The 15,798-nt window shown below is 43.0% G+C and overlaps 1 protein-coding gene across 26 annotated transcripts in view; it reads left to right on the top strand.

The window, feature by feature from the left end:
- Positions 1–15,798, top strand: part of PTPRD (protein tyrosine phosphatase receptor type D) — a 1,160,352-nt gene that overhangs the window by 1,023,145 nt on the left and 121,409 nt on the right. For all 26 annotated transcript variants that reach the window (XM_081844735.1, XM_081844724.1, XM_081844745.1 and 23 more), the window contains one exon: positions 6,899–6,992. In XM_081844735.1, the coding sequence (XP_081700861.1) occupies positions 6,899–6,992 (94 nt within the window). The remainder of the gene's footprint in view (positions 1–6,898; positions 6,993–15,798) is intronic.

The raw sequence follows: 15,798 nt of genomic DNA, 5'->3' as shown, positions 1-15,798 counted from the left end.
GGTAGGTGATTGGTGGCTGTGTCAAGGGCTGCTTTCGATTGGCTGCTGTTGCGGCAATTGGGCGTGCGATTGCTGGCCATTGTTGGCTTCTGCTATGCGAGCAATTGTCAGCATTTTTCATTTGGGTTAGTGATTTTCTGCATTCCCCTCCCCCCCCAAAAAGCTCAACAACTTTGGGCCAGCTCCCCCCATTTATTTAAATTTGAGTCCCCAAAAATAGGGGGCGTCTTATACACGGGGGGGGGGGGTGTTATACACAGAAAAATATGGTACTTGTTTTTCGTTAGAAGGGATTTTCTTTAGGCAAAGCTCTGATGATGAATGTCAGAGTGGCAATGAGAAATGAACAATAAGGTAATTGAGACATAATACATTCACCTTGCTTTAAATCAGCCTTTCTCAACCTGTTGGGTCCCCAGATGTTGTTGAACTACAACTCCCATCACCCCTAGCTAGCAAAGCCAGAGTTCAGGGATAATGCGAGTTGTAGTCCAACAACATCTGGGGACCCACAGGTTGAGAACTGCTGCTTTAAATGCTCTCCAACATTGGGGCCAAGTTCCTTTTCACGACTTCTTCTTGGGTTATTTGGCCTCCTAAAGTCATGATCATGACTATGAAGGGTGGATTTCTGGTTGTTCCCTAACCCAGGGCTGACTGAGGGCTGCATTGACAGTCAGCCACCAAACTGAGGACCGCATGCCACATATACATATACAGTCAATGTATATGTGTGCGCACATTCACCACATATGCACATTCTTGCATGTACAGTGGAACATGGGTTTAAGAACAGCTTAGTTTATGAACAACTTGGATTAAGAACACTGCAAACCCGGAAGTAGGTGTTTTGGTTTGTGAACTTTGCCTTGGAATAAGAACATGTTTTGCTTTCTGTTGAGTGTGTTTCATTTGTAAATCGAGTCCCCCATTGCTATGGGAAAGCACGCCTTGGTTTAAGAATGCTTTGGTTTAAGAAAGACTTCCGGAACGGATTAAGTTTGTCAACCAAGGCACCACTGTACATGCATACCTATACCAGATGTGCAGGCACACAGAACTCGCTACTCTTTTTCTGTTTCTCTCTCTCTCTCTCTCTCTCTCTCCCTCCCTCTCTCTCTCTCTCTCTCACACACACACACACACAATCTCAGATCAGAAATAAAAGAGCTCTTTGCCTGCTCCTTAGGTTTGCTGAATGCTGACCAAATATAGAAGTTAAGGAAGAATTCAGTTAGACTTTTTAAAATGACCTCTTGTGTGTGTGTACAACTACAGATGCTTCTTTTTAATTTTGTTCAGGAAATTGATCTATCTCATTTTTACCCTTATTTTATTTATTTATTTTTTAAAGGAATGGAGTCACATTTTGATTTACGGCAGTGAACTGAACATGCCTTTGTCTGACTAGAATGAGCTACCGGTGTTACTGAATGCTCTAAGGGTCTCCAGTTGTGTTAAGGGAGTTTGTTTTAAAAAATAACATTTGGGTTTGTTTCACAGGTGGACAATAGATACTATTACCAGTGCGCAAAACAGTTTCTGTAAATAGAATTAATATCCTTTGGCGGGCTGCACAAGTGGATGTAATGCCAAGTAATTTCTTTAGGGATTTAAGTCGGCAATATGCATCCATCTTAACGGTCTGCACACAACAGCTTTCTGTGCTCTCTTTAAAGTTGTATTAAACCTTTTTCTTCCTTCCTTCCTTTACCCCTGCCTTATTTCCTTCTTTGACTAACAGTCTGTGAAAAGTATGGATGTGGGGGTGATTTGCAAGAGTAATTCACAGTGGGGCAGAACTGCAGCAGCATTGCAATTTACCTGGATGGGTCAGGGAAGTAGTAAGCTTGGGACTTCATGAATGGACTCACAGAGCCATTCTGGCACTTTTGCTAGTGCATTGTTCAATTATTATAGTAGAGGAGTGAACGTGAGAGGAGATTAATTGGCTAAATCTATGCTGTGAAACCTTCTTTGGTGATCACTCATAGCCAAGTAAGATGGTCTTCCATAAACACTGTTTTAACCATGAGTCCGTAAGTGACTGTGGAGGCCAATTCTGGATCCATACGTCCTTCCACAGTCGGGGCTTGGGTTTCTGGGCGGGAGTTGATCACAGTGTGGATTTGCCAAGCATGCCTTCCTCTTAGCATGTTTCTCCCTTGCGTCCTGAGTTCGAGTGTCTTCAAAGCCCATGACACCTTTGGTAAAGACTGTTCTCCAACTGGAGCTCTTGCAGGCCAGTGATTCCCAGTTATCGGTGTTTATACTACATTTTTTTAGATTTGCCTTGAGACAGTCTTTGAACCTCTTTTGTTGACCACCAGCATTACGCTTTCCATTTTTAAGTTCGGAATAGAGTTGTTGCTTTGGAAGACGATCATCAGGCCTTCTGAATCCAGATCATTATATCTGCAAGGCCTCAACAACGTTGTATCTCCGTATCAAATGTAGGACAACAGATATATGAACTTTCCCCTCTAGTTTTGAGTTTGGGAAAATTGGAAAGCAGAAACAAGATAGTTGCAATGGCAACTATCTGAATCACTGTAGAAAGCAGCTAACTAATTTCAGATGAGGAAATGTTTGCACTTAATAGTAGACTTCGCATATGAGCATCAGAGCTATGGTAAATGTCAGCTCTATTAACTTGTTGATATTTTGGCTAGAGTCAAATCAGTGTGTGTACTGCTTTATTTTCAGTGTGTTCCTTTTAGTTTTCAAGTCCCAATTTTCATATCTAATTGAAAATGGCATTACTGAGAACATTAAACAGTCAAGTCAGCACTTTGCAATATTTATTCGCCACATTGTGAGGGCAAATCTTTGCATGATCCAGGAGACATTTTCATAGAATCATAGAATCATAGAGTTGGAAGAGACCACAAGGGCCATCGAGTCCAACCCCCTGCCAAGCAGGAAACACCATCAGAGCACTCCTGACATATGGTTGTCAAGCCTCTGCTTAAAGACCTCCAAAGAAGGAGACTCCACCACACTCCTTGGCAGCAAATTCCACTGTCGAACAGCTCTTACTGTCAGGAAGTTCTTCCTAATGTTTAGGTGGAATCTTCTTTCTTGTAGTTTGGATCCATTGCTCCGTATCCGCTTCTATGGAGCAGCAGAAAACAACCTTTCTCCCTCCTCTATGTGACATCCTTTTATATATTTGAACATGGCTATCATATCACCCCTTAACCTCCTCTTCTCCAGGCTAAACATGCCCAGCTCCCTTAGCCGTTCCTCATAAGGCATCGTTTCCAGGCCTTTGACCATTTTGGTTGCCCTCCTCTGGACACGTTCAGTTTGTCAGTGTCCTTCTTGAACTGTGGTGCCCAAAACTGGACACAGTACTCCAGGTGAGGTCTGACCAGAGCAGAATACAGTGGCACTATTACTTCCCTTGATCTAGATGCTATACTCCTATTGATGCAGCCCAGAATTGCATTGGCTTTTTTAGCTGCCGCGTCACACTGTTGGCTCATGTCAAGTTTGTGGTCAACCAAGACTCCTAGATCCTTTTCACATGTACTGCTCTCAAGCCAGGTGTCACCCATCTTGTATTTTTGCCCAAGTGCAATACTTTACAATACTTTACATTTCTCCCTATTAAAATTCATCTTGTTTGTTTTGGCCCAGTTCTCTAATCTGTCAAGGTCGTTTTGAAGTGTGATCCTGTCCTCTGGGGTGTTAGCCACCCCTCCCAGTTTGGTGTCATCTGCAAATTTGATCAGGATGCCCTTGAGTCCATCATCCAAGTCGTTGATAAAGATGTTGAATAAGACTGGGCCCTAGACAGAACCCTGTGGCACCCCACTAGTCACTCTTCTCCAGGATGAAGAGGAACCATTGATGAGCACCCTTTGGGTTCAGTCAGTCAGCCAGTTACAAATCCACTGAGTGGTAGCATAGTCAAGACCGCATTTTACCAGCTTCTTTACAAGAATATCATGGGGCACCTTGTCAAATGCCTTGCTGAAATCAAGGTAGGCTACATCCACTGCGTTCCCTTCATCTACATCTACATCTACTATTTTCTGAACTGAGTTTTAGGATAAAGGAGGCAAATAGCTAGAATGTATACTAAATTCCCAAACTTCTCTTAAGAAGCCATCATGGGTTCTTTTTATGTGTAATTTAAACCTGCACTTACAACTTTGTCTACTCTGTATGGAATGCTTGAGCAGAGGTTTCAAGCAATCTTAATGACTTCTAGGATGAAAAATGATAAAGTTTCGTAATCTGACCTGGCTACCTATGTGTATTGATTTTGCAAGTGCTTCGGTTCCATTAGGTGAATTGCTGCGGTGTTTGAAAACAGGTTGTAGCAAGTCATTGCCAAGAAACGATCATTCTCATGCACCTTCGTTAACTGCTGATATGGAGTGAAGAAAGATAACGGATATAAGATACCTTTTAGAAGGAGAAAGCTATTAAAGTGCATATCAAAGCATATCCAAAGTGGTTTTTCTTCTTCAAGCTGCTTTTTAAGTAGTGTATTGCCCTGAAGACATAGTCTACTGAACCCTGGACACCTCCGTTTTTCTCGTACAAGTATGCATATAATGTGTTCCACCTACATGTAAACATTTGTGATGCCTGCATTTGACAAAAACGGCAAGCCATTCGCTATTACAGATGGCTTGTCAATAGCTTAACATTGTTTCTTAAAACCCTGCTCCTTTTACTTAGGACAAAATAGGTTCATAATATAGCCTGCAGTAAAATGGCTGTATTTTCAGGCCACTTTTTCTTTCTTACTATACCGGGTCGTGCAAAGATTGAGGAGGATGGCAGTGTGAAAGTCAGGAGTGCTCTTCCGTGCTTCCATCCACTGTTTAAAGTCCTATAATGTTCCAGAATGAGGCTGCAACATGATGTATTGTGGCTCTGGGGAGCATTCTAGAGTAAAATGCTGGTCATTGCTGGCAGCAGTGGCGGATTTATGTGTAAGCTAAACAAGTTATAGTTTAGGGCCCCACTCTCTTAGGAGTCCCCCCCAAAAAATTAAGGGAAAAAAACCCTGGATGTACATTTCCAAAATATAAGATATAAAAAAAAACCACCTACATACAGCAGCAGTGTTTTGTGTTGTATAGGCTCCTATAAGTCATGGGCCCGCCTGCTAGCCTGCTCCCTAAAATATCACTGGTTTGCTCATTTCTATATATAGGGTGCCTACATTCTGCATGTGCAAATAGCTTTAGATACCTATTAGGTCCATAAATTACCATATAGCATATATTCAACACAAAAAAGCGACAATTTGTTGTTGACAAAGGACAGCTGGACATATAAAGGGCCCCATTACCTTCAGGAGCTTAGGGCCTCATCAAACCTAAATCTGGCCCTGGCTGGCAGCCATAGTTAAAATTGAGGCCACCAGCAGAGGACCCTATTTCTCCCCAGAATATCCCTCGGAGTCATGCTACATGGTGATGTAGGATTCTTCCAGGCCACTATATGAGTATTTATTTTATTCAATAAATTTCTATACCACTCTCTATGTAGTGAACACATCAGAATAAAATACAAATTTGCAGAACCCGTTTCAATTCCCTCAAAGCCCTTTTGCCTCCAGATTTGATTCGTTTGAAAAATTCAGTAGCAACACTCACAGTTCAATCCTATGCATGTCTTCTCAGAAGTAAACCCCAACGTGTTTGGTGAGGCTTAATCCTGGATAACTGGTTATAAGATTTCAGCCTTGATACTTCAAAAATTGAGCATCAGAAAAAACTGACCAGAAGACGTTCCCTTTTTCTAATCCAAGTTTGTTGTAATTATTACTGGAATAGACTGATGTTTTGGTTGGTAATCCATAGTTTCAATCCCTACACCGATAGTGAGTAAAAGAACAAATCCTATTTAGGTTTTTTTAAATGTATTTCATTCCTTTAATTGTTGTCCCTGCCATCCAGCTAACTTCGAGGGCCAACAGTATGATAGCATGTCTAATTTTTGTTTGGTTTCAATGTTCGGAGAACACAAATGCCATCTGCTTTGAACTGTTTTGTAACCTTAAAATATTGATCAGTGCAATCCTGTGCATGTCTGCTCAGAAGCAAGGGTCTATGACTTCAGTGGGATTTACTTCCAGGTAACTGTGTATAGGATTGCACCCTAAATTAAAGGTTCGTGTAAGTAGTATTTTATTTCAGTGAATTTCTCTTTGATCATTACACTTTTGAGTTCCCTGCACTTTTTACTGGAATCTCATTTATTTGGCTACATTCATAATATTTAAGAGTGTCAATTAAGTGTATCTTCTAAAATCATGGTGATATTTCATGAATAGTTCTATTGCATTTATCAGAGAACTGTGGAATGGAGCCTTTTATATATTTGGAATATATATATATATATATATATATATATATATATATATATCTCAAATTCTGAATTAATTTGATATTTTGGGTAAATTAATTTGATATTTGGATGTGTATGGTTGGATCCAGATGCACCTTTCCCCAAATGAAATTACTTCTGCTGGTGGAAGAAGCTCTAACTGATTACTGTCTCCTTGAGGAAGGAGGGGAGGCAATTTAATCAGTCAACTCTTTCTTACAACGCTTCAGAAGGTCCTCTAATTCTCAACAGAATTGGTTTAAAAAACCCTTCTTCCCTTCTGTTAGAATGAAACCCTGCTCAAGGAACTGAACCCATAGAATTGTGAATTAACTTTATGCTGGCAATCTGCACGTTATATCAATTCATTTCAGATGATGAGAAGTTTTCATGCCCAAGATATGCAAAGAGGTGGTTCTCCTGGAGAGTAAAGAGGGTTGTTTTTTTCCAGATTACTCCACATGGGAGCATCATGTAACTGAAGCAATATAAACACACTGTTCCCTTTATGCAGGCCTCATCTTATGTTTTGTTTTCTTTGCAGAGGTTACTATATAGTAATTGTGCCTTTGATAAAGAAGTCTGATGGAAAATTCATGAAACCACGAGAGAGCCCAGACGAAATGGAATTAGACGAGGTACCATGTGCTTATTTTAGCTCTTTTTTCTCTGTAAAATTGTTTGTGATAGAAGCAGCCTTAATGATTGTGTCCAATTAATGCACCCATGTCAGCAAATTTGACTTTTTTTAAAAAAAATCAAAAATCTTATCATTTTGTATTTGAGTTCGCCTCTGGGGACAGAAACAAAAAGCTAATTACTTAAATTAAAAGACATTAAGTTGCAATGAGGCACACACACTGTCTGATCTTTGTTGGCATTAATATTTTATTCCTTGCCGATTATAAGACATAATGCAGTAGGTGAAATGAGTTGTCAGCAAAAACTTAATCACCATTGATATGAACTCCAATAAAGGTCTGGTTCGTTTAATGGGGTGTTTGCCAAAGCTGAATCACATGCTAAGTTGCAATTTGCTCTGCAGTTTAACATTTGACCTACCTCTCAGTTCTCTTTACTTGATTCTCCTGTGCTGGTATATGTCTGTCTCAGGCTCGTTTTCCTCTACGCTCCAAGATTAGGCACAATGAGAGAGACACCTTACATATTCACCGAATAGCACTGTAATAACTGGGCTGTTAATTAACATATATTTACCTGTCAGTTTCTATCTTGCTTGTGGGCAAATTACTCCATTAATTTCAAAACATCCCATTATTTTGACACATATGGCATTTTGAAATGATTGAATTTTTTATTTTATTTTATTTTTTTAAAGAAACCTTCTTCTCGTTCAGTGTATTAGTTAATAGAGAGATGAGTAAACTCTATACTTGAAAATTGCAATCCTGTCTGAAGATGTGTGCGGAAGTACTTTATATAACACACCATCAGACTCAAGTTCAGGTGGGCACAACTGAATTTGGAAATCTCCAATTATTTTGGGAACAACCAATTATGATTCTTGGATTGCATTTTTACATGCTCTCAGACCTAAGATGAAAGGACATCTGTGCGAAAGGTAGACATCAACAACACTGAACTACTTGCAAGTAACCTTGGATGAATTCCCTGTGATGAACTTGCATAGCATGCTTGAGCATTCATATGAATTCAGCACATTCAGATACAGGGAGTGTGGGTCAGAAAGTGGAAGGAAAGGTCTTCAGGAGATACTGTCCCCTTTCTGTTAACAGTGGTACTTGTTAGTTTGGCATGGAGAGCTTAATCTGCCTAGTAGAGTTTGCATTATCAATGCTGAAGTTCCTGAGGACCAACCTACACATCCCTCTTAATGTATATAATATGTAGCTACATCTTCGGTTTTTCCTTCATTAATTAGGTGGAGAGTGGAGTGTTGTCTGGCCACAGCAGGCAGGGAAGTTGTTCCCTCCCCAGCTGTGATCGAAGTAGAATTTAATCCTGTGCACAGCTAGAGGGCTTAGTAAAAGGTGAAAGATTTCTAAGATCTGAGGAGAAGCCATAGGTGTGGCACATAGCTATTAATCATAAATTAGCATGTGCTATTAAGGTAAGACGGGATGCAGGTGGCGCTGTGGGATAAACCACAGAGCCTAAGACTTGTCGATCAGAAGGTCGGCGGTTCAAATTCCTGCGACGGGGTGAGCTCCCATTGCTCAGTCCCTGCTCCTGCCAACCTAGCATTTCGAAAGCACGTCAAAGTGCAAGTAGATAAATAGGTACCGCTCCGGTGGGAAGGTAAATGGCGTTTCCGTGTGCTGCTCTGGTTCGCCAGAAGTGGTTTAGTCATGCTGGCCACATGACCTGGAAGCTGTATGCCAGCTCCCTCGGCCAATAAAGCAAGACGAGCACCGAAACCCCAGAGTTGGCCACGACTGGACCTAATGGTCAGGCGTCCCTTTACCTTTACCTTTATTAAAATAAGACGGAATATGCAGGAGAAATGATTTTGAGGAGATGTGGGAGGTATTTATAGAATTTGTGCTGTTGAAATGGAAAGGGGTCAAACCATCACAAGAGGTGTTGAAATTTTGGGAGGTTGGATAGTTACAATGGAATGGTCTCGGGGGTGGGGTGTACATTTTTGCTTTTATTTATTTAGTTATTATTACTTTGTCAAAATGAAAAATGCTACATACAACACTGGACAAGTCTCCTGTTGCAGGTTCGACTGCAAACTCTTTTGGGGGTGCTGATACCTCAGCAGCATTCAAAGGAAGTCTCCACGTTCTAGACATCTGTAGGGTCGCAACATGGGCACCCATCCACACATTCATCAAAATTATAAAGTGGATACGGTGCTTAAAATTTAGTAGTCACAGTATTCCCTTCCTTACTCCAATGGGCGCTGTTCAAAGGGCTTTTACCTTGGCCCGCTGTCAGGCTCTCCCTCCAGCAATTCAAGAAGGCTGCTATAGGAAGATACCATACAAGGAGAGGAAATGCCCATGGGGCTCTGGGCAGCAGGAAACAATGGAACATGCCCTTCCTCGTTGCCAGTATTATAGAGACATTCGAGCCAAGTTTATCCAGCCCATCCTATATAAATTCCCAGGGCATTCAGAACAACACAACACAGTGGTGCCCTGCAAGACGAATGCCTCGCAAGATGAAAAACTCGCTAGACGAAAGGGTTTTCCGTTTTTCGAGGTGCTTCGCAAGACGAATTTCCCTATGGGCTTGCTTCACAAGACGAAACCACTAATAGCCGCTAAGCCGCTAATAGCCGTGCTTCGCAAGACGAAAAAACCGCAAGACGAAGCAACTCGCGGAACGAATTAATTTCGTCTTGCAAGGCATCACTGCATCTCCTTATTACTAAAGGATGAAAGCCCAGTCCGTAAAATGCTCTCCCCAGGGAAGTTCGCCTGGCACCTTCACTATACACCTTTAGCCGCCAGGCAAAACGTTCCTTTTCAACCAGGCCTTTGCCTGACTTGATCTTTTGTACATCCTATACCCTTTTTAAAATGCTGGCTCTTGGGGAGTTTTTTAAATTGGGTTGTTGGTTTTGTTTGGATTTTATTATTTGATATTTTATGTGAACCACCCTGAGACCTTTAGGTATATGGCGATATAGAAATTAAATAAATAATAATAATAATTAATAAATTCCTACTCAGGTCATCTTAGTTATCTGAAAATTCATTATCATGTGTGAGGTATTCCTGTTCTGTATTATAATACAGTATCTTCTTGTGTCCCTGTCCTTTGGCATCATTTTTTTTTTTTTTTTTTTTGTATTGAGCGTGGTTTATGGACTTTGCTTGTATGAGGGATTGAGGGGTTTCCTTGGTGCTGTCAGTATGATCTGTACAGCGGCATGGCCCCTCTCTATGGAAGAGGAGGCAATATTCTTCAAAGCCTATACCAGGCATCCTCAAACTTGGCCCTCCAGATGTTTTGGGACTACAACTCCCATCATCCCTAGTTAAGAGGGCCAGTGGTCAGGGATGATGTCAATTGTAGTCCCAAAACATCTGGAGGGCCGAGTTTGGGGATGCCTGGCCTATACCTTGCCTATATACTCCCCCAGCTGGAGGAACCATCCTGTTAACTGATTGTCCTCCACTCTACTCTTCAAATAGAAATTCATAGTAACACCAATTTCCATTTTCTTCACAAACAACAACAACAACAAAACCCTAAAGAGCTTACTCTCTTTGAATGACCCTAACAAAAATATAGTCCAGTCTCATTTCAGGCACAATGTCTACACAGATTTCCTCAGGACTCAATAGAACCCATTGGTCATTGTTATGAAGAATGGGAGGTCTCTGTATTTCTCTTAAGCCATTAGCCATTTCCATGACTTTCGGCTGTGTTTTGCTTGTACTAACAACATTCAGTATGTGCAGACTGCTTGCTTTAATATGGTTTCTTCTTTTTAATGACCTGGAGTTTTCTAGAGAGGCATAAAGCAGCTAAACTCAGTTTTAGTTGCCATCAAACACAGCGGAACAATTAAAAATTCAACAGTCCAGTTACGGGACCCAGACCAATATTAACTTGCAAAACTACACAGTCCATTTCAGCAAAATTAACAGATTCCAGACTGAATTCTGTAGTTGACATTGACCTTTCTCGCCATTAAGTTCTTTGGGTCTGTGCTGCTGCTGCTGCTGCTTTCCATAACAAAGGGTCATTTTAATCATCGTGCAAGTTGTGGTGCATTAATCTGTATAATAGTTTGATAAAGGACATTTATTAAATTCAGAAACATTTTGGGCAGGATGGGTTCTTTTCCATTTTTTACAGATACAATTGAGACCACATTGTAGAATTAATGGTGGAAGAAATAAGATATGCATTGACTGGAAAATGAAAATTGTTTCTGATCGAGAGCTGAAGCCCTTCATATATCTTTCAGAATTACTTCCAATAGTAACTCACGAGGGGACAGAAAACATCTCCAAAGTGAGCTACTCGTCATGCAGCGACTCTGAAGTTTCTGATACTTTAGATTTTTTAAAGCTTCTAAGAGAACTCCCTGTTTTAAGTTGTGCACATTAATTCTGTGCTCATGGAATGCCTATATAAATATTATCAATGCAGGTGTTCCAGCTTTGCAGCGGTGATACATTTACAGTGGTGCCCCGCAAGACGAATGCCTCGCTAAACGAAAAACCCGCAAGACGAAAGGGTTTTCCGATTTTTTAGCGGCTTCGCAAGACGAATTTCCCTATGGGCTTGCTTCGCAAAACGAAAGCCCATAGGGAAATCTCCGGGGACAGCGGGGAACCCTCCTCCCACCGCAAGCCCCCGGAAGAGAGGAGAAGCTGCGCGCCTTCCCCTCTGTTCCCGGACCTGTCCTGAAGGCTTGCGGTGGGAGGTCCGGGAACAGAGGAGAAGGCGCGCAGCTTCTCCTCTCTTCCCGGGGCTTGCGGTGGGAGGAGGGTTTTTCCTCCCCACCACCAACATTCAGAAGGCTGTTCTGAAGGCTGGCGGTGGGAAGAAAAGCCCTTCTCCCGCCTCCAGCCTTCAGAAGAGTTCCCCGCAGGGCTCCCCAAGCTGTGAATGTCTACCGCGCGCGAGGGGCGCTCTGCTTAAGAGCGCCCCTCGTGCGGGGCAGCAGGCTGCTATCCGCAGCTTGGAGAGCCCTGTGGGGAAGTCAGGGCTCCCCAAGCTGCAGATGTCTGCCCCGCCCGAGGGGCGCTCTGCTTAAGAGCGCCCCTCGAGCGGGGCAGCAGGCTGCTATCCGCAGCTTGGAGAGCCCTGTGGGGAAGTCCTGCAGGGCTCCCCAAGCTGCAGATGTCTGCCCCGGGCGAGGGGCGCTCTGCTTAAGAGCGCCCCTCGTGCGGGGCAGCAGGCTGCTATCCGCAGCTTGGAGAGCCCTGTGGGGAAGTCCGGCAGGGCTCCCCAAGCTGCAGATGTCTGCCCCACCCGAGGGGCGCTCTGCTTAAGAGCGCCCCTCGTGCGGGGCAGCAGGCTGCTATCCGCAGGTTGGAGAGCCCTGTGGGGAAGTCAGGGCTCCCCAAGCTGCAGATGTCTGCCCCGCCCGAGGGGCGCTCTGCTTAAGAGCGCCCCTCGTGCGGGGCAGCAGGCTGCTATCCACAGCTTGGAGAGCCCTGTGGGGAAGTCCGGCAGGGCTCCCCAAGCTGCAGATGTCTGCCCCACCCGAGGGGCGCTCTGCTTAAGAGCGCCCCTCGAGCGGGGCAGCAGGCTGCTATCCGCAGCTTGGAGAGCCCTGTGGGGAAGTCCTGCAGGGCTCCCCAAGCTGCAGATGTCTGCCCCGGGCGAGGGGCGCTCTGCTTCAGAGCGTCCCTCACACCCGGCAGCAGGCTGCTATTCGCAGCCTAGGCAGCCCTGCAGGAACTCTTCTGAAGCCTGGCGGCGGGAGAAGGGCTTTTCTTCCCACCGCCAGCCTTCAGAAGGCTGTTCTGAAGCCTGGCGGTGGGGAGAAAAGTCCTCCCCCCCCCAGCCTTCAGAAGAGGTCCGGGGAAAGACTGTCCCCGGACCTGGTCTGAAGGCGGTCTCCCTAGGAACGCATTAATTGATTTTCAATGCATTCCTATGGGAAACCGTGCTTCGCAAGACGAAAAACTCGCAAGAAGAAAAAACTTGCGGAACGAATTAATTTCGTCTTGCGAGGCACCACTGTATCCATAACAATGAAGTATCGGGAAATACAGTGACTTCAGGGTTGTCTCTGTAGGCAGAATTAGCCTTAGATTAGATTTTGCCCTTAAAGCTAAACTCCTTGCCTCCGAAATTGCCATGCATTGTTCAGTCACTTTTCATGGAGAACGCAGATAGTTTCATGGTCACATTGCCATAGTTCATTGTTTCCTGTGTTGTCCTGCTGCATGTTTTGTGACTTTTTATCATTAGTATTTTTCAGTAAAGCACAATTGCAGCTCTATCTTGTCCTGTGTGTGAACACATAAAAGACTATCGAGGCCCCAAATGGTCCTTGTGCTTAAACATTTTCTTTATTCTCAGTCCATGCACTTTTTAACGCTTCTTGTTGGTTGCTGCAAGGAAATTAGTGATGAATAGCCTTTCTTAATTACCTCGGTGTCAGTTTCTGTATCCGCAGAGGAGACGATCTTTGATCACTTGTTTCTTCTCATTTTTCTCTCAGTTGTTTATAGCACAACAGTATTATTTGGCGATTTGAAAGAAGTAAGAGGACACCAGTAATTAACATGAACAAGCACTGGCAAAATTAAGAAGCTATTCATCATTAATCCCTACCTCCCCCACACCCCCACCCAGTTCAGCAGGAAGGAATTGGAGATCTTCAGGCAGGAAACCTTTAGCTAACACTGGAAAGGGTATTTGCTGAATGGGACTTCTCACAGTGTTGGCACTCATAAAAGTATTGACGACTGATATAGTGGTATATGTGAAAAGGACCTAGGGGGCCTTGGCTGACCACAAGCTTAACACGAGTCAAGAGTGTTATACAGCAGGAAAAAAAGCTAATGCTATTCTAGGCTGCATCAACAGATGTATAGTGTTTAGATCAAGGGAAGTAATAGTACCATTCTATTCTGCCTTGGTCAGACCACACCTGGAATACTGTGTCCAATTCTGGGCACCATAATTTAAGAAGGATGTTGACAAACTGGAACATGTGCAATGGTGTCTGTCACTTGAGAGGTGCCCAAGCGCAGCTCCAGCTGAAAAAAAAAAGCTCTGCCCACTGGGTATATAAAGGGCAAGGTGGTCTCCTTTAGGCATCTTCTGTCATATGCAGTGTCCGACGTCTGGAACAGAGTATGGAGAAATAAACTAAAAGAAAGTAACATGAGCCCAGATTGGCCATTATTTCAACGATAATGTAGCAAACCTCACACATAAATGCTATCTGCACAACTGAAGAGAAGCAACGCCCTCTCTGACCACTAACATTTTGCATTACGAAAGTCTGGCTCTTGAGAACATATTTCCAGGGCAGGCATAGGCAAACTCGGCCCTCCAGATGTTTTGGGACTACAACTCCCATCACCCCTAGCTAACAGGACCAGTGGTCAGGGATGATGGGAGTTGTAGTCCCAAAACATCTGGAGGGCCGAGTTTGCCTATGCCTGTTCCAGGGCGTACCTCCAACAGCAACTTCCAAAAGCGGTAGGTGATGATACCATTTACCCAATGAAGCCTAGAAAACGTAAGGAAGGGTGTTGATGAATCTGTAGTAAAAGCTTTAGAAGATGCTTAAGAATGTTTACATTTGTGCACACCATAAACCAATTTCAACTAAGAGAGAGAGAGAGAGAGAGAGAGAGAGAGAGAAGTGTCTTTTCCTTTCATATGCTGTTCAAATTGAATTCACTAAGCACTGGAAGTCCCACCATCCCAGCCTAGTGCATTTTATTATTCTGTGAACCAACAGTGAAGATGATATTATTTCATGTAAGACTCTCTCAGCAGAGTCAACTAATGCCTCTAACTTTTATGCTAAATGCCATTTATACATTTATTTTCTGCAAAAGTGTGTGTGTGGCATCTAAATATTGCATTTTGTGCCTTTTGTAAGTTCTGCCTAGCTTTATTTTCTAAGTACATTGCATTTAAACTTTCTTCAGCTGAAATCCTAATATTAACATGAAAATGCCTTTGCTAAATAATATTAAAATGCATTTCTAAATGTTGTGAAATCTGCAAGAAGAATGTATTACAAGAATCTGCAAGAGTATTACAAAAAAAAACAAAACACAAGAATAAGAACATATTATGGACGGGATCTGGAAGGTATTTGGGAACAGATTTTGATGACTTCATTGCTTTTCAAATTAACCTTGATCGGGAGGGGGGAAAGCATCTCAAGGGATGCACATGATGCTAATGATATATGACAACAGCATCATCTATAACTAAAATATGAATGAAGGAAGGGGTGCACTTCAGGTCTATTCATTCATGTGATTTAGGGTGAAATCTTCCTCCTCTCTTACTTACGCTAGTGCAGAGACATACACATGTAATTACAAATCTTGATTTCCAAATGAAAACCAATTTCTCAATTCTTTTGGCATGGGCAAAAATAAATATTTTGTACAGTTGTCCCTTTACAAAATTTTACTCCTTTGGTTCTAGAGACCAGACTTATATGTAACTTCAGCTTCCACAATTAAGGATGAATGTAAACATCTTTTTCTACAATACAGTTTTCTGTACTGTCCTGAACCTAAGCATACCCGGGGGCAAGTCCTGATAGTGCACACAGTCCCAAGGGCAACACCAGGAGCACTCAGACAGTTCAAATGGTCAAAAACTGGTCCAGGTATGATATAACAAGCAAGGTCAAACTCCTGCCTCCAGGTTTGTGACCTGGGGTTCGTCCCGAATTCACAGGCCAGTGGAGTTCCTGAAGCAGCCAAGCTGTGCTCCATCGACGGAGAAAGTTGTGCAGACACAGAGTCTCTGCCTTGCTTCCCTTCTATCCTTTGCAAGCTT

The sequence above is a fragment of the Podarcis erhardii genome (genome assembly GCF_964252035.2).
Source record: "Podarcis erhardii genome assembly, chromosome: 17".
In the NCBI taxonomy this organism is placed as follows: domain Eukaryota; kingdom Metazoa; phylum Chordata; class Lepidosauria; order Squamata; family Lacertidae; genus Podarcis; species Podarcis erhardii.
Note: the sequence above shows the minus strand (reverse complement) of the source record. Positions and strands in the feature narration are given on the sequence as shown.